The sequence below is a fragment of the Perognathus longimembris genome, chromosome 10, assembly GCF_023159225.1.
Source record: "Perognathus longimembris pacificus isolate PPM17 chromosome 10, ASM2315922v1, whole genome shotgun sequence".
NCBI classification, from domain to species: Eukaryota; Metazoa; Chordata; class Mammalia; order Rodentia; family Heteromyidae; genus Perognathus; species Perognathus longimembris.
In genome coordinates this window covers 12,375,414-12,400,294 of record NC_063170.1, presented here as the reverse complement: position 1 = coordinate 12,400,294, position 24,881 = coordinate 12,375,414, and the positions used below count along the sequence as shown (strand labels likewise).

General features: G+C 48.8%; 1 protein-coding gene across 2 annotated transcripts; it reads left to right on the top strand.

Moving 5' to 3' along the window:
• Positions 1–4,610: 4,610 nt before the first annotated feature.
• On the top strand, positions 4,611–23,084 carry Pla2g15 (phospholipase A2 group XV). 2 transcript variants are annotated; one of them, XM_048355269.1, is made up of 6 exons: positions 4,611–4,785; positions 8,081–8,237; positions 18,056–18,174; positions 18,393–18,491; positions 18,883–19,107; positions 21,117–23,084. In XM_048355269.1, exons 1-6 carry the CDS (start codon positions 4,665–4,667, stop codon positions 21,626–21,628), a joined length of 1,233 nt encoding a protein of 410 aa, XP_048211226.1. In that variant the 5' UTR covers positions 4,611–4,664; the 3' UTR covers positions 21,629–23,084. The 2 variants fall into 2 exon arrangements, with proteins under 2 accessions (XP_048211226.1, XP_048211227.1); XM_048355270.1 differs by having other exon boundaries at positions 19,008–19,107; positions 21,117–21,250.
• Positions 23,085–24,881: the final 1,797 nt, after the last annotated feature.

Genomic DNA, 24,881 nt, shown 5'->3' with positions numbered 1-24,881 from the left:
ATAGGACTCTCATGGATTTGTCTGCTGAGGCTGGCTTCAAAAAGCAATCCTCAGGTGGGCTGGGGATATGGCCTAGTGGCAAGACCCAAGACCAGCATAAGAGAGAGAGAGAGATGGTGGGAAATTTTCTACCCAGCTTCTCAGTTTCCAGGAAAATAGCATCATCCAAACTTATTAATTGGAAGATTAACGAAGGTTTTCTTAAATCAGAGTGTGAGAGCCTCCAAAAGCTGAGCTGTGAGACCTGAAAGGATTGGAAGGGTGGAATGTCTCCTCCCAACATGCACTCTCAGAATGTGAGAGTTTCCTGAAAGGGTTAATTGGTCTTGGCTTGGTAGGAATTCAGATTTCAGTACTGGGTATGGGGCTAATGCCATACCAAACTTTCTGGGAACTTAGGGATAGACAAAAATATTTACATACCTTAAGTCATTTAACTGCTTACACCTGCTTTTTCTTTGCCAGTTCTGGGGCTTCAACTCAGGTCCTGAGTTCTTTTACTGAAGGCTAGTGTTCTTCTACTTGAGCCATGGCTTGTTCCACTCCTGGCTTTTTGGTAGTTAGGAGATGAATCTCACAGACTTTCCTGCCTGAGGAGCTCCAGTTACAGGTATGAGCCTCGAGTCTCCAGCTAGTTTGGCTTTTTGAGAGTAGAGCCAGAAAAACTTGACCATCTAGGTAGTGAGTCTGAAAAGCAAGGAGATATTCAGAGCCCAGAATAACCCATCTTTATAAGCAGGGACATTGGGTCGATTACAGGGTCATTGTGAAAAAGGCAACCTTTACCTCCTTTGTCTACAGTGACACACAAAGGACATTTTCAACCAGGTTTTGCTACCCCTTCTCCAATAGTCATGGTTCTGATACCAGAGAGTCATTGCTGCTATGTATTTCTTGTTCTTGTTCTTGTTCTTGTTTGGTCCTGGCCTTTGAACTTGGGGCCTGGACACTGTCCCTGAACTTCTTTGTGCTCAGGCTAATGTTCTACCATTTGAGCCACAGTGCTACTTCTGCCTTTTTCTGAGTAGTTTATTGGAGATAAGAGTCTCACAGACGTCTCTGCCTGAGTTGGTTTTAAACCTGATCCTTAGATCTTAGCCTCCTAAGGAGCTAAGATTACAAGCAGGAGCCACCAGTGTCCAGCAAGCTATCTACCTCCTTTTTCTTTCTTTTCTTTTTTTTTGCCAGTCCTAGAGCTTGAACCCAGAACCTGGGCATTGTCCCTGAGCTTCTCTTACTCAAGGCTAGCACTTGACTACTTGAGCCATAGTGCCACTTCTGGCTTTTTCTGTTTATGTGGTACTAAGGAGTTGAACCCATAGCTTCTTGTTTGCTAGGCAAGCACTCTACCACTAAGTCACATTCCCAGTCCAAGCTGTCTACTTTGGTTTATTTGTTTTGTTTTTGTTGCCAGTCCTGGGGCGTGGACTCAGGTCCTGAACACTGTCCGTGGCTTCTTTTTGCTCAAGGCTAGCACTCTACCTCTTGAGCCACAGCGCTACTTCCAGCTTTTTTCTATGTATGTGGTGCTGAGGAATCAAACCCAGGGCTTCATGTATATGAGGCAAAGCACTTTACCACTAGGACATATTCCCAGCCCCCAAGCTATCTACTTTCTATCTACCCTGGCCCTAGCATGGGATGAGAAAAGTTTTCAGGCAAGTGAATTGCAGTAGACTGGAAGGGGCATTTCTAGGGTGAAAATACCAATGATTTTCACTCCAGCAGAAGTTTTTGCTGAAGTATGAGATCCCTCCTCAGGACCAGTCCATGGGACAGAGTCACTGTCCCAAGGCAGAGATATTCTGACTCACATTTGACCTCTAGGGATGGTTTGTTGGCCTGGACAGATAAGTAAGTTAAGGATGTACTGTGCTAAGAACTATTTGTTGACATGCTTTAGGACAGAATGAACCCTTTTTCCAGTCATTGTTGGCTTATTTCTGTAATCCTAGGGACTCAGGAGGTTGAGAATCACAGATCACAGCCAAAGCCAGCCTGAGTAGGAAAGTCCATGAGACTCTTCTTTCCAATTAACCACCAGAGGGGCTGGGGATATAGCCTAGTGGCAAGAGTGCCTGCCTCGGATACACGAGGCCCTAGGTTCGATTCCCCAGCACCACATATACAGAAAACGGCCAGAAGCGGCGCTGTGGCTCAAGTGGCAGAGTGCTAGCCTTGAGCGGGAAGAAGCCAGGGACAGTGCTCAGGCCCTGAGTCCAAGGCCCAGGACTGGCCAAAAAAAAAAAAACCAATTAACCACCAGAAAACTGGAAGTGGGGCTGTGACTCAAAGTGGGAGAGCATTTTCCTTGAACAAAAAAGCTCAGAGACAGCACCCAGGCCTTGAGTTCAAGTCCCATGACTGCCAAAAAAAAATAAGAAAGAAAAAAATTGAAGCCTTTTATTAATCCTTAGGTAGATGCAAAAACAAATGGTGTGATATTCCCTACTATGGTGGTTCCCCTTTTGATTTCACCATCACACATAGCTAACTGCTACTTGTCAGTTCCTAACACCTGAAGAACATACGGAGGGGAGGGGCACAGCTAATTTCCTAACGGGGCTGCCTGTCCAGGGGCCCATGGTCACCTGAGACTGTTCTGACATGCTGACAAGATGCTTAGACTGGTCAGAGTCCAAGGCTGTCCAGCCTCTCCTGATCTCTTCCCCACCCCCATCCCCTGGGCTGTGGACTTGTACTTGTCCTCACTCAGGCAGAAGGGTCTTTCTAATCACCCACATTTCTTCCTTCACAGCTAGCCACCTTTTGCTTTGCTGGTGCCAGGGTTGAGGTGAGAAGTCATGGTTTAAGGTAATGGACAGTTAGACCTCAAGAGAGTAGAGGGAGTTGGGTGCCAAGTGCTTGGTGCTGGTGGCTCATGCTTGTAATCCTGCTCAGGAGGCTGAGATCTGATTATTGCAATTCAAAGCCAGCCTGGGCAGGAAAATCCAATTAACCACCAAAAAAAAAAAAAAAAAAGCCAGAAGTGGAGATGTGGCTCAAATAGCAGAGTGATAGATATGAGCTAAAAAGCTCAGTAACAACGGTCACTGTTACGCCATGCTGAATCCAAGCCCCAGGACCAGCACACACACCCACACACAGACACACACACATACACACAAAGAAAGGGCTCCTGGGCTGGGGATATAGCCTAGTGGCAAGAGTGCCTGCCTCGGATACACGAGGCCCTAGGTTCGATTCCCCAGCACCACATATACAGAAAACGGCCAGAAGCGGCGCTGTGGCTCAAGTGGCAGAGTGCTAGCCTTGAGCGGGAAGAAGCCAGGGACAGTGCTCAGGCCCTGAGTCCAAGGCCCAGGACTGGCCAAAAAAAAAAAAAAAAAAAAAAAAAAAAAAGAGGGCTCCTTATTCACTTGCTTCATTACAGGAACTCACAATGGGCAGGTCAACATAGTGATTAACTTTATCATGGGTCAGCTGCTTACCAGGATGGAAGGAAGGAAGAATCAGGACAGAGATCTTTAGATCAAGCAAGGATGACCAGGGTGTAGCTGGCCCTGAGGTAGGGAGGAGAAGGTGAGAGAATCAAATCCTTCATTCTGTGCAGAGTAGTGGTATATGTTTATAATCCCAGAATTGGGGCCGGAGGATCGCAAATGTCAGGGAAGCCCGGGCTACATAGTGAGACCCTGTCCCAGGAAATATAAACCTAAAATCCCCCACTCCCCAAACACACTGGTTTCACTGCCCTAGAGCATCATTCCCGCTATACAGAGTATATTCCTGCTGTTCAGTCTTTGCCCACTTGGCAAAAAGACTCCTGGCACCGTGTGTGTTGTATCACCATCCCTTCCCCCGCCTCCCTCTCCCCCCCCTCCCCGGTTTGCCTGGTGTAGGGGAGCAGAAGGCAAACACTAGTACTGATGTCCAACCTACTCTGCATGGGGGAATTTAGGAAAGACCGGAGTGCGGGGTTCAAGATTAAGCCCACTTCCAACTCCATTCCCAAATGGCTTCATCTGGTTGGGTTACCCCATCCTCCCTGCCCCTAAATGAAGCAGACACACCCCTCACTTGGAAACTGAGCATGCTGACTGGGCCTTGGGCCCTGGTTGGTGTCCTTGGGGGAGAGTTGGGAAGAACCAGGGAGTTGCACAAAAGTCCTGGTCAGGTACTGGCCACTTAGGATCCAAGACTTTCCCCGGGTATTATGTCCCTTCTTGCTCGGGAGGGGGTGGCTCAGCACAGCCACCGCTGGGCCCCATCTCCCGCTCTTGGCGCCTCAGGTGTGAGGTGTCAGGAGTGTGTGTTGTGCAGCGTGGATTTCGGGCTCCTAAGGTACTGGGCTCGGTTGGGCTGCGGACACCGCAGCCGAGCGGAGAGCGGGGCTGGGGCAGGGGGTGGCTGGGTGAGCCGCCCGCCAGCCAGGGCCAACCCTCCCCTCACCCATCGATGAGCTCGGCGCGCAACACTTCCGAGGGAGCTGGCCCCGAGGTGGGCAAGGGCGGGGCGACGAGCTCGGGTGGGCGGGACGCGCCGGGAGGCGAGCCCTTATTGGCAGATTGTTTGCGAGAGCTGGGCTCTGATTGGCTGAGAGGCTGCGGGCGGCGGGGTTAAGCACGTAGCTGCCGGCCTGGCCTAGGTACAAGCCCGGAGCTTTAAACGCGCGCGTCGGTGCTGCAGCTGTACACAGCGCCATGGACCACCGCATCCGCCCCTGCCGCGCAGCCCTGCTCCCCAATGGCCTCCTCCTGCTGCTGCTAATGCTTCTCGCGGACCCGGTGCTCCCGGCCCGGAGACATCCCCCCGTGGTGCTCGGTGAGGCGTGCATTTCATGGTGGGTGGGTCCTGCGGGAAGGGGTGCCCGCAGGGAGGTCTTTCCTGGTCCGCATCTGTTTTAAGCACCCACCGAGAGACGTCTTGGTCACCTTGGTTACCTTGATCTTGTCACCTGGATGGGTTGGCTCGCCTCCCGCCTTGCTGGGCTGGGCACGGGTGTGGTCATCCTCCTACCACCTGTGTCCCCACCCTCGCACAAAAAAAGGGGGTTGCTGTCTGAACACCCCACCTGCCCACAACATTGGTTCCAGTCTTTGCCTTACCACATACTCCCCCCACCTTTTTTTATCCAAGCTGGGAAGCCTGAGATGGTTCAGTTCCACTTTTGAGGGCTGGTGACCTCAGAATTGGGTCCCAGCTGTCACCCTCAATGCCTCTGTGTTTCAGAAGGCATTACTGGAAGCTAGTTTCCTGGGAAGAAATTATCATCCTAGCTGGACACCAAGTTTATTTTCCCTTATCCTCACCTTATCAGAGAAGTGATATTGGGCCCGAGCACAGAGGCCTAAAGCAAACAGGGCGCCAGGGAAATGCTGAAGGCAGGGGAAATGATCCACCTTTGACTATGAACAGGTGTCTGGGAACATGGCTATACTTTTCACTCCTGCCAGACCTAGTTTGAGCAGCTTCTGTTGGGGCTAGGTGACCTCTCCTGCCCACTCCCTTCTTGCTTCTAGACTGGGCAATTGAATAGGAGCCACATGTTTAATATGGTGTTGAGAGAATGTGGCTTCTGTCTAGGGAGCTTTTAGGTTCCTCCTTTAGCCCATGGCTCCCATTTAGTTCTGGTGTGGCTGGTTAGGACTCCTGAGAGCAGAGACGGATTGAGTCACAGGTTCCACAGGGAATCTGATGGAGCATGACCTCCCGTTCTCTTTCTGTTGGGACTTTTTTTTTTTTTTTTAAATGGGGATGAGAGGCAAAGTGATCCCAGGAGGCCTCAGTAAGAGTTCCAGGACAGGAAGTGACTCGGAGATTCTGGGTTCAGGTTTACCTTGAGATTTGTGCCAATTTGGCCCCTGTTTCCCCAAACTTCTAGGTGGGGACTAACTGATCTCAGAAGTGTGGTCTGTCTGAGCAGAGCCAAACTGGAATGTGTGTGTGTGTGTGTGTGTGTCAGGCAAGTCTTCCTGAAGTATTCTGGAGCTAAGGCCACGAGAGATTTCCAGGCAAAAGGAACTAGTCAAGGGAGGCTGGAATGGGAGTGGACTCTGCAGGGCTCGTGACTTACTGGATCATGTGCATTTTACCCTGAGGGTCAAAGGAAGCCATGTGTGGGTCTGAAGAGTTCCTAGAATGAGGGATATGGTATTGGGAAGTTTTCTCTCTGTGGGCACAAAGGTTTTGCCATATTTTTGCTAGGAGTGGTGCTGACTGCCCTTATTAGTTCTTTGATATCCAAGGTTACAGAAAAGCTGGAATTTTGAACAGCTGGAATTTCAATTTGCTCATCTTCTCAGGGAGTGAGGCTGATAGTGTTAACTCAGAGATCCCCTTGTGGGCAATGGGTGAGCTGCTCCTAGATACAGAATAGGAATGTGATTTTGAGGTTTGAAATTCTCTAGGTGTAGGTCCTGAATTGGTGCAAGAGGCATCAGAGCCAGCCAGACGACCCTGGGCAGGAGAAAAGGGACTTAGGCAAGAAACTCCTACCTCTCCCAGTCTCAGTTTCCTCATCTGTTAAAATGAGGAAAAGACCTCCTCCTCCCAGAGTTATTTGAGGTGAAAGGTATCTTGTGTAAGGCTCTTGTGCCTAGTTCCTAGGCACAAAGGGCTTCAGGAAATGGCCACTGCTATTTTTAGAAACCACACAGCCTGACCAGGGAAAAGGGTGTCCAGTCAAAGCAGATCTGGTAGCTTCCTCTTTCAGCCATTTCCCCTTTGGTGGAAACTGACCATATATACATATCAAGAGGTTGTGCAACTCCCTGCATCAGCATGTAAATCATCATGACAGGAGGGGAAGGCAGGTGCCATACCTATTTCCCATGGTACAGATATGGTGCACCAGGAGGGGAAGTTCAGGCATGGCTTAGGCTCATAGGACTCCTAGTCAACATTCAGTGAATGCCCAGGACATTTGAACCCTGTCTGTCCCCTCAGTGATCATGGATCCTAAATAGGGCTCTGTTTTAAAACTGTCCAAAGGATGGAATGAAGGGATCAATGGGAGAAAGCAGTAGACTGTCGAAGGTTTTGAATGTTGGACAGTAGAACAATGGGACGGCTTGGGTGTCACAAGGGCCCCATAGTTCTGTGTCTCTATGTGGACTGAACAGATTGGCTGAGATGGAATCAAGTCTTCTTTGTGGCCTCGTCACATACAACCCTTCTGGCTGTGTCTGGAATGGTATGCTGTTTCAAGGTAGCTATCTGTAATGTTAGGGGCTTCTAGATCATCTATATCCTGAAACTTTACTGTCCTGTGATAAGGCCTGGGGTCCTTGGCAAGCCTTATCTAAGGTGAAGCACCCAGATGATACAGTCCTCTTTCTCTCTGAAAGTATTTTTGTGTGTGTGCTAGTCCTGGGGCTTGAACTCAGGGATCAGGTGCTGTCCCTGAGCTCTTGTACACTTTGAGCCACAGCTCCACTTCCAGTTTTTGAGTGGTTCATTGGAGAGAGGAGTCTCAAGGACTTTCCTGCTCAGGCTGGCTTTAAACTGTGATCGTCAGATCTCAGCCTCCTGAGTAGCTAGGATTACAGATGGGAGCCACCCATGCCCAGTTTAGATCTCTTTTGACAGATAAGGAAACTGAAGCCTTGCATGGGGAAGTAACTTTACTGAGATCTCCTTGTATCTCTAACCCAAAAGGAAGTTCCAATGAAGATCTAGATTATTTATTTACTTATTCAGGATTTTTTTTTGGTGCTGGTTCTAGGGCCCGAACTCTGGGCCTGAGTACTATTCCTGAGCTTTTTCTGCTCAATGCTCTCAGCCTCCTGAGTAGCTAGGATTATAGATGTGAGTCACTGGCATCCTACTAGAGGATTTTTTTTTTCTGGAGTTGGGATCCTCCACCAAAAAATGTCATGTCTTTACTAAACTCCCCGTAATCTAAGCCCCCAAGCTTCTTTCCCATTAAGGTGCACCCTGTGGCAGTTGAGCTTGAACGTGGTAGAGCCTTGGCCTCTGATTTTCCTGCCCTTGGTACTGTGGAGTGAAACTGCAGAGGTCTGCTACAGTGAAATCTTCTTTAGACTTCAGGGTTCTTGGGCAACAATCTCCAGCCTTCCAAGCCCAGGGCTTACACATATTCTTTGTCCTCCTGCAGTGCCTGGTGATTTGGGCAATCAGCTGGAAGCAAAGCTGGACAAGCCAAAGGTTGTGCACTACCTTTGCTCCAAGAAGACGGACAGTTACTTCACACTCTGGCTGAACCTTGAACTGCTGTTGCCCGTCATCATTGACTGCTGGATCGACAATATCAGGTGAGGCCTGGGGCTCACAGATGGGGTACATTGGGTTCCAGAGAGGCCTCTAGATTCCATTTCCTTCCTTTTTTTTTTTTTTTTTTGGCCAGTCCTGGGCCTTGGACTCAGGGCCTGAGCACTGTCCCTGGCTTCCTTTTTTTTTTGGCCAGTCCTGGGGCTTGGACTCAGGGCCTGAGCACTGTCCCTGGCTTCCTTCTGCTCAAGGCTAGCACTCTGCCACTTGAGCCACAGCGCCACCTCTGGCCGATTTCTGTATATGTGGTGCTGGGGAATCGAACCCAGGGCCTCATGTATACGAGGCAGGCTCTCTTGCCACTAGGCCATATCCCCAGCCCCTGGCTTCCTTTTTGCTCAAGGCTAGCACTCTGCTACTTGAGCCACAGCGCCACTTCTGGCCGTTTTCTGTATATGTGGTGCCGGGGAATTGAACCCAGGGCATCATGTATAGGAGGCAAGCTCTCTTGCCACTAGGCCATATCCCCAGCCCTCCATTTCCTTCTTATCCAGCCTCCAGAAACCTGGAGGTCAGTGACCCCTTTCTCTGTCCCCAGGCTGTGGTCTAGACTGATCTAATCTCATCTGCTATCTCTACCTCTGAACTCTTTCAGGAAGAACTTTCTTTTCCTTCTGCTGGTTTCTTTTGCCTCTCTTCCCGTCAGCCCTCAGGCCCTATAGAAGTTTTTGATATTTTTGTTTTGTTTTGTGCCAGTCCTGGAGTGTGAACTCAGGACCTGGACTCAGGGCTTTGAGTGCTCTTGTTCAAGGCTACCATTTGAGCCTCAGTTCTACTTCTGGCTTTTTGGTGGTTAATTGGAGGTGAGAGTCTCATGGACTTCATTGACCTGGCTGGCTTTGGACTGCTGCCCTTAGATCTCAGCCTCCTGAGTAGCTAGAGTTACAGGTGCGACGCACCAGCACCTGGCGTGTTTTTGTTTTGGTTTGTTTGGTTTTGTTTTGAGACAGGATCTTAAGATGTATTTCATGATGACTCACCTCAAACTTGCTGTGTGGTTCATATTCTTCTCACACTCACAATCTTCCTGCCTTAGCCTCCTGAGCACTGGGCTTACTGGGGTTACAGGTGTGTGACACCACACCTATAGTTACACACAATTTCTATACTTCAGTCTGTGCATGACTCTACTCTTTCCTTGCCTGGGCTTCCCTCACAGCTGCTTCTCCAGGATGCTCTTCCTGGAGCACATTGTTGCACATGCTGTTCTTTCTACATGCAATCTTTGACTGGCAAGTTCCCACCCATTTGCCATTTAAAACCTGACCCTCGTTTCTTTTCAAATACCAAATGGCTAATAAGGATGAATTCCCGGGCTGGGAATATGGCCTAGTGGCAAGAGTGCTTGCCTCATATACATGACGCCCTGGGTTCAATTTTCCAGCACCACATATACAGAAAACGGCCAGAAGTGGTGCTGTGGCTCAAGTGGCAGAGTGCTAGCCTGGAGCAAAAAGAAGCCAGGGACAGTGCTCAGGCCCTGAGTCCAAGGCCCAGGACTGGCAAAAAAAAAAAAAAAGGATGATTTCCCAAATTAAATATAAGCACTGCACTTAGCTAGGAGTATGTACATTTTACATGCAATGATGTTCTGCCTAATGACATTTTTTGTTGTTGGTTGTGGGAATTGAACTCTGTGCCTGGGCATTGCCCCTGAGCTCTTCTGCTTAAGGATAGCACCCTACCACTTTTAGCTCTAGCTCTACTTCCCATTTTCTTTCTTTTTTTGCGGGGGGGGGGGGGGGATGGAAATAATTTTATTGAGTGAGAAAGTACTGACTGCCAGGACTGCACTCGAGGTGCGGATATCAAGATGCAGCCCCAAGCTGTCTTACCAGGCTGCTTATAAACCCAAAACCACAGGAGTTTTCCCTTTAGCTTAACTATAGTGGCTTGTTACATTCAACCATCCAGAAACCAGTCATAAACAGGTTAGGGCCTCTTGACCTTCACTGGAAATCATCTAACCCTCACTTGACAAAATGGGATGAAGATGAAACTCTCCTGGGTGGGGTTGGGTTACAGATGGGGTCCGTACAGAGCAAAACAAGTCTAAAAGAAGTTGGGTAAATACAAGTATATAACTTCACAGCAGGGGCCAGCTTCAGAAAAGTATTACATGAACAATGACATTAATACTGAACAATGTTACTTACTATGTGAAGTTAGTATAGTAACAGATTAACTATTTACATCACTTTACATTCACGAAAAAGATCTTAAGTTGTGCAAAATAAATATGGACTGTACATTTTCCATCTACTTCCCATTTTCTGGTGTTTAATTGGAGATAAGAGTCTCACTGACTTTCCTGCTCAGGCTGGCTTTGAACCATGGTCCTCAGATCTCAGTCTTCTGAGTAGCAAGGATTTACAGGTATGAGCCACCAGTGCCCAACTTTTAATAAAAATTCTTAAAATTAATTACTATCTTTTGAAGATGGTTTATTTATGTGTCTATCTTTGGGAGGGTAAAGGGGCACACAACTTGAGGGAAAAAGGTGAAAAGAACACTGTGTTGAAAGTGAACCCTACACCGAGTGGAGGGGCTGGGAATGTGGCTTAGAGGTAGAGTGCTTACCTAGCATGCATGAAGCCCTGGGTTCCATTCCTCAGCACCACATAAACAGAAAAAGCTGAAAGTGGCTCTGTGGCTCAAGGAAGCCAGGGACAGTGTTCAAGCCCTGAGTTTAAGCCCCAGGACTGGCAAAATTGGGTGGGCATGGGAGGTACTGGAAGAGAGTAAGGGAAGATACTGTATGAGAGGAAATGTTCTTGTTACCTGACTTATATAACTATAATCCCTCTGTATATCACCTTTATAATAACAATAAAGTAAATGTTGTAGGAAGCAGAGCTGACTCCATCTTTTTCTTTCTTTTTTTTTTTGCCAGTCCTGGGGCTTGGGCTCAGGGCCTGAGCACTGGTCCCTGGCTTCTTTTTTTTTTTTTTAGGACAAATTACTCAACTGTTTATCATACATAAGACCGCATGACTATAATACAAAGGGGGTTCTTGTTTTCATTTAACGTTACAATATACACAGCAAGTCCGGACTAGATCTTACAGTCTGAACACAGGTATTTAACCTTTTCCATGCTGCTTATGTTTACAATGCACAGGAGTCCTGTAACCAAACTGTGGAGTAAAGCACACAAAACTGGACTGTAACATAACACAGTATACAGAAGCATTGGATTTTATGATTCGCTTTATGTAAATATCGGCTCCCTGGCTTCTTTTGACCTTTCCTATATATGTGGTGCTGAGGAATCGAACCCAGGGCTTCATGAATATGAGGCAAGTACTCTTGCCACTAGGCCATATTCCCAGCCCTGATTCCATCTTGATTAGGGAACCATGGTAGGAAATGTTAGGGGCAGTAGACTAGGTCAACCTGACCCCAAAATTATGTTTCTGTAAATGGCTTGCTTAACTTGTTTGTTGCTTGCTCTACCCCCTGCGTCAACCTCCCACAGCTGTGCCACGCTTGCTTTGTTGTGTGCTCTACCCCCTGTGTCAAGTCCCTACATCTGTGCTACGCTTTTATCTTTATAAACCCCAATTTGAGGATTGCTCGGGGTCACGGTGGCAGCTCCCGAGTCTGCACTGTGTCCCTGGCTGTCAGCCCACTTCTTTAGGGTCGCAGTTTCAGCTCCTGAGTCTGTGCTGCGTCCCTGGCCAGTCAGTTCACTTTATGCTTCCCCAATAAACCCATCTTTTTGCTTGAGACTGTCTCTGAGTGGTGGACTCTTGGAGGGATGGGAAATCCCCTCCCTAGAGCCCTAGAGTAGTATTTCTAACCCTGTAACAGTGAATTTTCAAAAAGAAGTTGTACAAAGGGGTTGTGTTGGAATCTCTCAGGAGCAAGTGCTGTAACCCGCCTTGACCTGGAATAAGGCAGTAATGGAGACCCTATCGTGGAACTGTTTTGGGGGCACCAGGGAGCCTGTTACCTTTAGCCAGAAAAAGCCACCCAAAGGTCCAGTTAAGAGGTCCCCACTAGGGCTGGGAATATGGCCTAGTGGTAGAGTGCTTGCCTGGTATTCATGACGCCCTGGGTTCGATTCCCCAGCATCACATATATAGAAAATGGCCAGAAGTGGCGCTGTGGCTCAAGTGGCAGAGTGCTAACCTTGAGCAAAAAGAAGCCAAGGACAGTGCTCAGGCCCTGAGCCCAAGGCCCAGGACTGGCAAAAAAAAAAAAAAAAAAAAAAGAGGTCACCACTAACAGAGCCTTTATTGATTTGGACACAGAAGGTAATTACAGACACAAGCATGAGAATCACAGATCATAGCTAGCCTGGGCAGGAAAGTCTGTGAGACTCTTATCTACGATAAACTACTCAGAAAAGCCAAAAGTGGCATGGTAGCTCAAGTGGTAGAGTGCTAGCCTTGAGCACAAAGAGGCTCAGGGACAGACACACCAGTCCCCGAGTTCAAGCAAAAAAAAAAAGGCTATTGAAGTAGAGTGGCGGTTCGCTACAATGAAACGGGGTCCCCCCAAGAGTCCACCACACAGTCTCCAGCTACAAGATGACAAAAAGACAGATTTATTGGGGAAGTAAAAAGTGAACTGACCGGCCTTGGTCGCAGCCCAGACTCGGGAGCCGAAACTGCCGACCACGTGTGCAGGATCAGGGCCCAGACTTGGGAGCTGGAACCGCCCCGTGCGTGTGGCCTTCCAGCCTGGTTATAAGGCAAACATCACAGTCAAACTTGCCACACGCAGGTGGCCAATGAGGATACTACACTTACAGAGCATGCTAGGCCGCACACAGGTGACCAATAGAGTTACAGTCTGTCTCATAGTATCTGTTTGAATCAACCTAGTTAGAATTGGCGCATGGATTTGGCGGGGCTCACATGATGCAGGTGGATACGCCTACTCATAGGAAGGCACGGGTTTAACCTTGAACGTTCCTTGAACTTTCCATGCTTCAGGTGGTCAAGCAGTTTACACAATCTTATCACAGCAAAGGGGAACTTCCCTGGATAGGATGGGAGAGATCTTAGTGAAGATGGAGTTGGCTTCTGCTCTAATCTGAGCTGGAGTCAACCTGAAGTTCCTCCACAGCTAATGATGGCACTGGCCAGATCTGACCTCCCTATTACAGTTATAATAGAGTTAAAAATATCCTGTCATCTAATGACTGTAGCTATCAAACCCTAGTATGAAATGCGTTACTCACTTGCTTGTGATACTAGTATAAGCAACTTAGTACACAGTACTTAAGGTTGCAGCTTTTTGTGTTTACTACATGCGTAACTGTTACTATATACAAAACTTTTTATTTTGGAATATATGCTTACTTACAAAAAATAAATGAAAATCTAGTTGGTTATGGTGACACATGCCTATAATCCCAGCACTAGGGAGGATTAAGTTCAAGGCCAGTCTGTGCTACCTAGCCAGACTCTTTTTTTTTTTTTTTTTTTGGCCAGTCCTGGGCCTTGAACTCAGGGCCTGAGCACTGTCCCTGCCTTCTTTTTGCTCAAGGCTAGCACTCTGCCACTTGAGCCACAGCACCACTTCTGGCTGTTTTCTGTATATGTGGTGCTGGGGTGAACTGAACCCAGGGCTTCATGTATACGAGGCAAGCACTCTTGCCACTAGGCCATATCCCCAGCCCCCGTCTCATGATTTTTTTTTTAAATTATTTTTCTTTTTAGTCAGACTCTTTGTAACCTAGATTGGCCTCAAACTCACATCCTCCTGCCTCAGACCCCTAAGTATGTGCCATCATGCCCAATTTTAAAATTCTTTTTCTTTCCCTTTGTCTTTTTCTTTTCTTTTTTTTGAGATAAAGTATCTGTCTGTGGCTTAGGTTAACCTTGAAATGAATGTCCTCCAGCCTCTGTCTCCCAAGTGGCTGGGGTAACAGGTGTGTGCTACCACATCTGGCAAATCTCATGTTTACTTAGTCTTTTGATTGCATCAAGAAGCCACAGTTTGTGTTAGGAGGCCCTGATGATGTTTACATCATTCACTGAGTTGTATGTTTCTCAGAATGTATTTGGTCCTCAGATGACACATGACTTTTTTCATTTGGTCTTATTGTTGTAGGAAGCAGAGCTGACTCTATCTTGACTGGGGAAACATGGTAGGAAATGTTGGGGCGAGTAGAGTGACTCCATCTTATTAGGTCAACCTGACCCCAAAATACTGCTTCTGTAAATGGCTTGCTTGTTTGTTGCTTGCTCTATCCACTGTGTCAACCCCCTACATCTGTGCTATGATCTTACCTTTATAAACCCTAACTTGAGGACTGCTCAGGGTCACAGTGTCCCGAATCTGTACTGTGTCCCTGCCAGGCAGCCCGCTTTTCACTCTTGCAGTTTCAGCTCCTAAATCTGTGCTGCGTCCCTGGCCGGTCAGTTCGCTTTTGGCTCCCCCAATAAACCCATCTTTTTGCCTGAGACTGTCTCTGAATGGTGCACTCTTGGAGGGACGTTGAGTCTCCCTCGAACCCTGTAACACTTATGACCTTCCTCTTGGAACAGGTGCTGTTTCTAAACCTGCCTCACAAAGGCCTGGGGATGCAGCTCATGGTTAGGACACTTGCCTAGCATACATAAGGCCCCAGGGTTTGATCCTGAGCACTGCTTGCTTTATGGAAATCTGGAAGCTCCAGGAAGTTACAAAATTGCCTATGCTCACTCAGCTAGTAAGTAGCTGAGTCAGAATTCAGGCCCAGAATCCCTTGACTCTGTACTGAAGTTTCTTCCCACACCGAGTTCTCTGACAGGCAAGGCTGTATCTAAGTTTTTAGTCACTGCAGAACCAAGAACAGTCAGAACCCTGTGTGTGGTTGAGCTGATTGGAGCTTCACAAATTAAGTTCCTGCCAGAGACCTGTTTTCTGGTTCTCCAGGCACTTGGACCATTCCTTTTTTTTTCTTTCTTTTTTTTTTTTTTGCCAGTCCTGGGCCTTGGACTCAGGGCCTGAGCACTGTCCCTGGCTTCTTTTTTGCTCAAGGCTAGCACTCTGCCACTTGAGCCACAGCGCCACTTCTGTTTTTTTGGTGGTTAATTGGAGATATGAGTCTCAAGGACTTTCCTGCCTGGACTAGCTTTGAATCGAGATCCTCAGATCTCAGCCTCCTGAGTAGCAAGGATTACAGGCATGAGCTAACCTGGCTAACCTGATCATTCTTGTCATTTATATTGTCTGCTTTGTTGACACTTTCTTCCTTGGTAGATAACTGGGGTTATTTCTGGGCTGTTGATCTGCATTTCTATTTTTATAATAAGAGACATGGCTCCAGATACTGGCAATTGGAGGTGTAGTCTGGTTCTGAGAGGAGTCTGTCTCCCTTTATTGCTCTGATCTGTTTTGATTTCTTCTAGCACAGAGCTACTTTTGCTTTCCAGAACTAATTTTGATGGATTTTTTTTTTTTTTTTTTTTTTTTTTTGCCAGTCCTGGGCTTGGACTCAGGGCCTGAGCACTGTTCCTGGCTTCTTTTTGTTCAAGGCTAGCACTCTGCCACTTGAGCCACAGCGCCACGTCTGGCCATTTTCTATATATGTGGTGCTGGGGAATAGAACACAGGGCTTCATGCATGCTAGACAAGCACTCTACCACTAGGCCATATTCCCAGCCCCTCCAGAACTACTTTCTATGCTACCCAGGGTGGTCATCTACATATTGGAGAAAGTAGGCCCCTAGGACTTATTTGATCTTTTTTTTTTGTCGGTCCTGGGGCTTCAACTTAGGGCCTGGGCACTGTCCCTGAGCCTTTGTACTCAAGGCTAGTGCTCCACCACTTGTGCCGCAGCGCCTCTTCGAGCTTTTTTGAGCAGTTTATTGGAGATAAGAGTCTCTTGGGGACTTTCCTGCCCAGGCTGGCTTCAAACCATGATCCTCGGATCTCAGCCTCCTGAGTAGCTAGGATTACAGGCATAAGCCACTGGTCCCTGATCTTATGATTTTTTGTTTTTTTCCAGTCCTGGGGCTTGAACTCAGGGCCTGTGAACACTGTTTCTGGCTTCTTTTTGCTCAAGGCTAGCATTCTGCCACTTTGAGCCACAGCGCCACTTCTGGCTTTTTCTGTTAATGTGGTGCTGAGGAATCGAACCCAGGGCTTCATGCACGCTAGGCTAGCACTCTACTGCTAAGTCACATTCCCAGCCCTCTGTGATTGGTCTTTAAGGAAAGACAGGACTCAGGATCACCAGGAACTTCAGGAGTTTGAGGGTCTATTTGCCTTTTTTTTTTTTTGGTCAGGTGAGTCCAGAGTAAGTTTCCTAGACTACCACCAGGCTTTTCTACACTCCCCTCATCTCCTTTATTTTTCCATGCCCTGCAGATCCCCTGCCTAAGGAGGGAGTGTAGAACAGCTATGTATATCCTCAGTCCTGAGATACGCGTCTGTTTTCAGCTTGTCTTATACCATTGCTACAGAAAGTAGGAGATAGTAGTAGGCTTAGTGTTAAAAGCTGCTCAGTTGTGCTAGCCTTGAGCTGAGCTCATGGACAGCTCCCCAGCCCAGAGTTCAAGCCCCATGACCGAGGCCGCCCCTCCCCCCACACACACAAAAAAGCTACTAAATCTATGGCAATTTGTTCCCACAGCGATAGAAAAATTTTACCCAAGGGCTATTAACAATCCCAAGTAGCTAGCAGTTCATATGTCATATGTCACTGCTTTTAGGAATTTGCTGGGCAAATGGTTGTTATGGTTGGCTGGCAATTGATAGGATACCAAGCAGGCCATGTGTTCATTTCCGTAATGGATGGTATGGCTGGTATGGTTCAGACCCTTAGGCCTGAACTCTTCACTGTCTCCTTTGCTCTGTGAGACATTGAAGTGGATGACCGTGATCCATGGAGATGGAGTAATGGGAAATGACTAGGGTAGAATGCTTCTTGGGGTCATGTGAAGTTTATGACAGAGCCAGGATGGAGGCAGCTGCTGCTGCTGCTTCCCTTCTTCTTCCTCCTCCCCCTCCCCCTCCTCCCCTTTATCCTCCCTCCTCTCTCTCTTTTTTTTTTTCCCCCAGTCCTGGAGCTTGAACTCAGGGCCTGGGCACTGTCCCTGAGTTTCTTTTGTTCAAGGTTAGCACTCTCCCACTCGAGCCACAGAGCCACTTCCAGCCTTTCCTGAGGAATCAAACCCAGGAATTCATGCATGCTAGGCAAGCACTCTACCACAAAGTCACAGTCCAGCCTGAGGCTTCTTTTTCACCAGCCCAAGACACTGGGGAAGAGGGAAATTTGCTTTGGCAGGAGTCCTGTGGACAGTCTTTAGAGCAAATAAGCTTTGGTGACATCCTTTTAGATTGAGTTTCTCTCTTTCTTCCTCCTCCTCCTCCTCCTCGTTCTCCTTCTTCTTCTCCCCCCCCCCCCCCCCCCGCCCAATCCTGGGGCCTGAACTCAGGACTTGGGCAATGTCCCTGAGCTTCTTTTGCTCAAGGCTAGCACTCTACCATTTGAGCCACAGTGCCACTTCTGACTTTTTCTGTTTATGTGGTACTGAGAAATTGAACCTAGGGCTTTATGCATGCTAGACAAGTACTCTACCACTAAGCCACATTCCCAACCTAGATGGAGTTACTCTTGTCTGTGTTTTACAAATCTACTTTGTTACATGTTTTTCTTTTGGGGTACTGGGCATTTGAATGGAAGGCCCTATGCTTACTAGGCATGCTCTCTACCACTGAGCAACACCTTCAGTGCTTATCGTTATCTTTTCAACTCATTATACTGTGGATGAGATTATGGCCTAGGTCACAGGACAGTGTTGTGACGTACCCACCTCAATGTCACCTCTGGGTCACTGCCTCAATCTCCTCCTGATAGGCTGGTTTATAACCGAACATCTCGGAGAACTGAGTTCCCTGATGGTGTAGATGTGCGTGTCCCTGGCTTTGGGAAGACCTTCTCATTGGAGTTCCTGGACCCCAGCAAAAGCAGTGTTGGTATGTATGTGGCTCTTGGTTAGGACCTCCAGGGGATGGAGCTGTGGGGTTCTGCTGAATTCCTAGAAGGGTGCTGTCTGTGATCAGCATGGTCACAGATCCCTGTCACCTTCCAGCGATGAATGTACCACTCTCTGTGGCAGGTGTGGTTTGGGGGGGAGGGGGCGATGGCGGGCATAGGCTATACCTTGGCTAATCCTGTACCTTTCTGTCTTTAGGTTCCTATTTCCACACCATGGTGGAGAGCCTTGTAGACTGGGGTTACACACAGGGTGAAGATGTCCGAGGGGCCCCCTATGACTGGCGCCGAGCCCCAAGTAAGAACTCACCCTCATTCCCTCTCTGAGGTTGTGGGAGGAGGGAACAAAGCTGTCAGCCACCACAAGTCTTGGTCTGTGTCCTAGTCCTGGGCCCCTGATATCTAGCCCAGTGGTCACAGACACCATCACTGGTTAGTCTGGTCCTGTCCTGCCTAATCCTTCATCTCAGAACCTCTGGGCCTCTAAGTCCTTGGAGGGGAAGGGCATAAGACTGGGGGTGGGATGGGGAAGCCTCTTGGGCATCCCTTCCTGGAAGCTGAGGTGGGGGTGGGAGGGACCAGATGTCTCCCATTTAGGTTTTAGTACTCTCCCTAACTCCTAGTCTTGGGTCTTGCTTGAAGATTGGTTAGTGGTTGCCTCCTGACCCCTGCCTGGCTCTGGCCTGCAGATGAAAATGGGCCCTACTTCCTGGCCCTCCGCGAGATGATCGAGGAGATGTACCAGCTGTATGGGGGCCCTGTGGTGCTGCTTGCCCACAGCATGGGCAACATGTACATGCTCTACTTCCTGCAGCGGCAACCCCAGGCCTGGAAGGACAAATACATCCATGCCTTCGTGTCATTGGGCGCACCCTGGGGGGGTGTGGCCAAGACCCTGCGTGTCCTGGCCTCAGGTAAGACCTACCTGGCCAAGTGTCCTCTTGTTCCCCAAAATCAATCAGTCTCCCTCCCTCTCTCTCCTTCTCCCTCTTTCTCTCTCTTTTTCTCCTACTGGTCTAGTACTTCATGATTCTTTCCCTGAGCATCTTCTTTTTCCAGACTAACATTCTTTTTCAAATACTTTTTTCCCCCAAAAGATATTGACACTACTCATTTCACTTCTCTAGTTGACAGCATTTGACAATCTGTGTAGTTTCTTAGGCCTCATCATGGAGTACATGACAAGGTACTTTGCTTGTGTATACAGACACACATCAAAGGCTGGACAACAGTTTCTTGCTCATGAGTTCCACGTCCCTGTGTGAGCAGAAGGAAGTCTCTGTAGGCAGTGCAGGGAGGAAACAGGCGTAGATCTGTCTGGGCTTGCTCGCTCGGCAGTTGGGAAAGTTACCTTCTTGGTCCCTCTCCAGATCACTTGCCTTTTCATGACGGTCAGAACCTGCCATCTGCAGCTATGGGGTGGGGCTTCCTGCTATAGAGGAAGCTTTCTCTCTTATGCCACTTTGGGGGCCTTGAGACAGTCATGCCAGGAAACTCATGAACTTTCTGCAATCACTGGCACTGTCTGATCCTCTCAGCTGATCATTGTTGATTGGGTTAGATCCACACTCTGTCCCAGCAGTGAGTCTGATTTAACTGGACAATGAGTCCCTGGCTCAGACATTCACTTATCGTGAGGACCCAACATAGCCAATCTTCTGCCTATCCTGGAACTTGAAAAGAAGGGTACCCCCTGAATTTGGACAGGGAGCCATGATAAGAGTGAAGCCCTTGCTTGAGAGCCAGTGGCTCATGTCTGTAATCCTAGCTACTCAGAAGGCTGAGATCCACGGTTTGAAGCTAGCCCGGGCAGGAAAGTCTGTGAGACTCTTCTCACCAACTAACCATCAAAAAAGCTGATGGAGCTGTGGCTCAAGTGGTAGAGTGCTAGCTTTGAGCAGCAAAGTTCAGGGACAGTGTCCAGGCCCCAGGACCCTAAAACAACAACAACAACAAAAAAGTAAAGCCTGGTCTTCTACAGCACTTCCTTATGAGACCTCACAGAGCTTTACCTTATATTCTGGGAAACCTGGCAGTCCTGGCTGTTGGGGTGTGGGGGAGATGTGAGGAGAGGGAGATGTACAGATTCTTAGAGGCTACCCCCCAGCAGAAGGCCCTGTTTTTAAGGTTAACTCACCCCTTCCAGAAGTCTCACTGGGGATGTTTATGGAGTTTCCATGCCTGAGTGCAGTGGGATGACTATCTGAGCTTCCCTACCACCCTGTCTCCGGCAGACCCAGCCACCCAGGTCACCGAAGAGGCTGCTAGGTGGGATGAGGCCAGGCTGGCCCAATGTTGGTCTGGGTCCACAGAAAGAAAAATGTCAGTCAGGTGCCAGTGGCTCACGCCTATAATCCTAACTTCTCAGGAGGCTGAGATCTGAGGATCACAGTTCAGAACCCAGCCCAGGCAGTAAAGTCCGTGAGACTCTTATCTCCAGTTCACTATCAAAAAGCTGGAAGTGGAGCTGTGGCTCAAGTGGTAGCAAAAGGAAGCTTAGAGACAGCAAACAGGCCCTGAGCTCAAGTCGCAGGATTGGCACACACATAATACATTCAGAGAGAAAAAGGAATGTATCATCTGGTTTCTTCACCTTAGATATGGCTGGTGCCCAATGGCATGATGATACACTGGAAGAAGAACTATTGGTAGATGAGGAGATATAATAAATCACCCCAGAGGTGAGTCTTGCTTAAAACCCTGATGAGGTACTGCAAAAGAAACAGAGCAGGGCTTGGAAGTGTTCTTCCTAAATGGAGACGAAATAAAGGGGAACAATATAAGCCAATGCAGAGATAGGAGTTATGATGATGATTGACAGTGTAGGGATTCTGAAGTGTTGGCTGGGCCGCTGTCCTGCCAACCTGCTGCTTAGTCAGCTTGCCCTGCTGGGCACAGCCTGACTGGGGCCTTCTCCCTGCAGGAGATAACAACAGAATCCCTGTCATTGGGCCACTGAAGATCCGGGAGCAACAGCGGTCTGCTGTCTCCACCAGTTGGCTGTTGCCCTACAACTACACCTGGTCACCTGAGAAGGTGTTTGTGCACACACCCACAACCAACTATACACTGCGGGACTACCACCGGTTCTTCCAGGACATTGGCTTTGAAGATGGCTGGCTCATGCGGCAGGACACTGAAGGGCTGGTTGAAGCCATGGTGCCACCTGGTGTGCAGATGCATTGCCTCTATGGGACCGGTGTCCCCACACCAGAGTCTTTCTACTATGAGAACTTCCCCGACCGGGATCCTAAAATTTGCTTTGGCAATGGCGATGGGACTGTGAACTTGGAGAGTTCCCTACAGTGTCGATATTGGCAGGATCAGCAGGAACATCAGGTGTCATTGCAGGAGCTGCCTGGCAGTGAGCACATTGAGATGTTAGCCAATACTACCACCCTGGCCTACTTGAAACGTGTGCTCCTTGGGCCCTGATTCCTGCACCAGGCTCAGTTGCTGGATGGCTCAGCCATGGGGCTTCTCTTGGCCTACAAACTTAGCAGAGTTTGTGACTGACCATTCAGAGTCCTGGGTCTTAGACTGTGACGTGTCTGGGGAGGGGGGGTAAGTGCTGTTTCTTATCTTTCTGTGGCAGGGGGAAGGAAGAAAAGCATGTGGACTCAAGGGATCCTTGATGGAAAGAATACTGCCCGCGGTGAAATTGCTGTGACTTCACACCGGCTCTGCAGGGTGGATTGGGTGGCTCCTCACCCTGTTCCTCAACATGGGGAACATGCAGTCCTGCCAGCCCATGGCCTTTGTCCACTTATCCACTGGACCCTGGCCTTCCTGTGAGGGTTATTTTTGAGCTGTGGTCCTTGCTTGTGAAGGTCTCAGGTGATTCTTCCCATATTCTGGCTTCTGGTGTACCACTGGTTGTGGGTAGCAGGAGCTGCTGGCTTTCCCGTGGCCTCTCCTCTGGACAGCCTCGTACCCCCCTGCAGGCAGGGGCAGTTTGGAGGTTTTCTCCGTGGTTCCCAGGTCTTGGGACATTCACTCCACTCCTACCTCTCACCTCCAGGAACAGCCTGCTTATGGAATGGGCAGTAGTTCTGGGGGCTGTGTCTCAGGAGTCTTGATCTCCTTGGTTGTGTTATGGATTCCAGTATTAAAGCTGCCTCCTATGGCTCTGGCTCTGGGGTCCAAGGACAGCAGGACTCAGTGCTTTAGTCTTCTAGGTGCCTGTGAAGAAAGAGAACTCAAGAAGCAACCATGGCTGCTCAGAGCTATCCTGAGCCGTCTGCTTGCAAGCCACACCACCCTGCTGATCTCTGCCCTAGTCTTTCTAGTGCCCAGCTGGGCTGGCACAGGACTAAGAGATGATGGGACTCTTGCCAAGCACCTCCTTTCACTGAACGATATGTCATCTGCAGGGATTGGCCCAGACACAATGGGCCCTGCAAGGGCCAGGATCCTAGAGCTCAGGGATGCTGCATGGGTTCCCGGTGAGAGCAGCGATAGAGGCTAGGCCTACCTTAATGGCACTGGGCTCCAGGTGGGCACCTGCAAGCTTGGCAAAGTTTGCAACTGACTATTCAGGCTTCTCTGTCTTAGGTTGTGAAGCATCTGGGGCAGTTTCTTATCCTTCCTTTATGGCAGGGAAAAGAAAAAAAAAAACAGATGAATCAAAGGACCCTTGATGGAAAGAATGGTGCTAATGGTGGAATTGCTGTGACCTCAAACTTGGGTCCAACCTCCTTCAGATTGGGGTTCCAGAGACACCTTGAGGCTGGACTCTGCCACTCTCCCACAACATTTTTGTGGCACTGGATCTCCTGTTGTGCACATGCCCAACATCTGTCTCCCTTGGTTCCTGCGTGGTGGGTCCCACAGGGGACTCTGAGCAGGCTGCACCTCAATTCTGGCAATAAAAGTATTCTGAATGCTGTAAGGTGCCGTGGTCTTCTCTGAGCTAGAGAGGAGGGTGGTGGTGGTGGAGGTAGAAGGGTGCTAGAGAGGTAGGTAACCAGGGCTGGACTGGGCTCTCAGCACTGGAGCTCCTTCCTCGTCTACCTCCTTGCGCTTCATCCTCCTCATCCAGTTTTTCTTTGGGTCAAGAACTAAAATCTGAGCCATCTCCTGAGGCTCATGCCATCTCCATAGTCCTTTTTTTTTTTTGGCCAGTCCTGGGCCTTGGACTCAGGGCCTGAGCACTGTCCCTGGCTTCTTCCTGCTCAAGGCTAGCACTCTGCCACTTGAGCCACAGCGCCGCTTCTGGCCGTTTTCTGTATATGTGGTGCTGGGGAATTGAACCTAGGGCCTCGTGTATCCGAGGCAGGCACTCTTGCCACTAGGCTATATCCCCAGCCCCATAGTCCTTTTTGGTCAGCAAGCTCCACATGCTGCAGAAGTGGGGGTAAAGACAGTTCTGCACGTCCCCTCCTCTAGGGTTCCTAGCTCCTGCCCTCTCTAGTGTACAGGTCTCAGATCCTCTGAACTTAAGAGTTTCTTTTGTGTGCTGGTACTGGGGATTGAACTCGGGGCCTGGATGAATTTTTTCCCTTCAAAGCTTGCACTCTATGATTTGAACCAGTTCCACTTTCAGCTTTTATTTATTTTTGTTGGTTGTGGGGCTTGAACTCAGGGCCCGAGTGGTGCCCAACCAGCTTTCCCCCTCCCCCAAATTATTTATTCTTTATTATAAATGTGAAGTACAGAGGAATTACAGTTATATAACTCAGGTAAGAGTTCCTTTCTTTCCTTCCTTCCTCCCTCTCTCCCTTCCTTCTTTCTTTTTCTTTCCCTCCCTCCCTCCCTCCCTCCCTCCCTCCCTTCCTTCTGTTGTGGTGCTTGTACTCAGGGGCTCAGCTCTGTCCCTGAGTTTTTTTGCTCAAGGCTAGTGCTCTACTACTTTGAGCCACAGCACCACTTCTAGTTTTCTGGTGGTTAATTGGAGATAAGAGAGAGGCTCACGGACTTTTCTGCCTGGGCTGGCTTCCAACTGTGATTCTTAGATCTCAGCCTCCTGAGTAGCTAGTTTTACAGGCAGGAGCTCCTGGCACCCAGCTTAAACCTACAGTTTCTTTTTCCTTTTTTTTTTCTTTTGTGCTAGTCTTGGGGCTTGAACTCAAAACCTAAGTGCAGTCCCTGAGCTTTTGTGTTTCAAGACAGTGCTCTGCCCCTGGAGCCACAGCTCTGCTTCTGGCTTCTTTGGTGTTTAACTGGAGATAAGAGTCTCACAGAGGGCTGGGGATATAGCCTAGTGGCAAGAGCACTTGCCTCGTATACATGAAGCCCTGGGTTCGATTCCCCAGCACCACATATCAGAAAATGGCCAGAAGTGGCGCTGTGACTCAAGTGGCAGAGTGCTAGCCTTGAGCAAAAAGAAGCCAGGGACAGTGCTCAGGCCCTGAGTCCAAGGCCCAGGACTGGCAAAAAAAAAAAAAAAAAGTCTCATGGACTTTTCATGCCTTGGGCTGTCTTTGAGCTGTGATCCTCAGATTTTGGCTTTCTGAGTGGCTAAGATTGTAGGTGAGAGCCACGGTGCCTGGCTAGAGTTTCTTTACGATGTCATTCTCTTGGAATTTTCAGTTCATTTGCCTGCTACATGGCCTTCTTTGGGAAAGAATGTGGGAGAGGGAGAGACTAGTCTGAGACTGGCTTGGGAAGAGATAGAGAGCAGCGACAGGGACCAGAATATGGTACAGATGGAAATGGGCAAAGAGTCAGACAAGGATGTATGTGTGCA

Bases quoted from the DNA above. Each gene is read 5' to 3' on its own strand.
- Pla2g15 (XM_048355269.1), top strand. From the start codon at position 4,665: ATGGACCACCGCATCCGCCCCTGCCGCGCAGCCCTGCTCCCCAATGGC. The intron at 8,238-18,055 runs GTGAGGCCTGGG...TCCTCCTGATAG, and splicing joins TGCTGGATCGACAATATCAG to GCTGGTTTATAACCGAACAT. The intron at 18,175-18,392 runs GTATGTATGTGG...TTCTGTCTTTAG, and splicing joins CCCCAGCAAAAGCAGTGTTG to GTTCCTATTTCCACACCATG.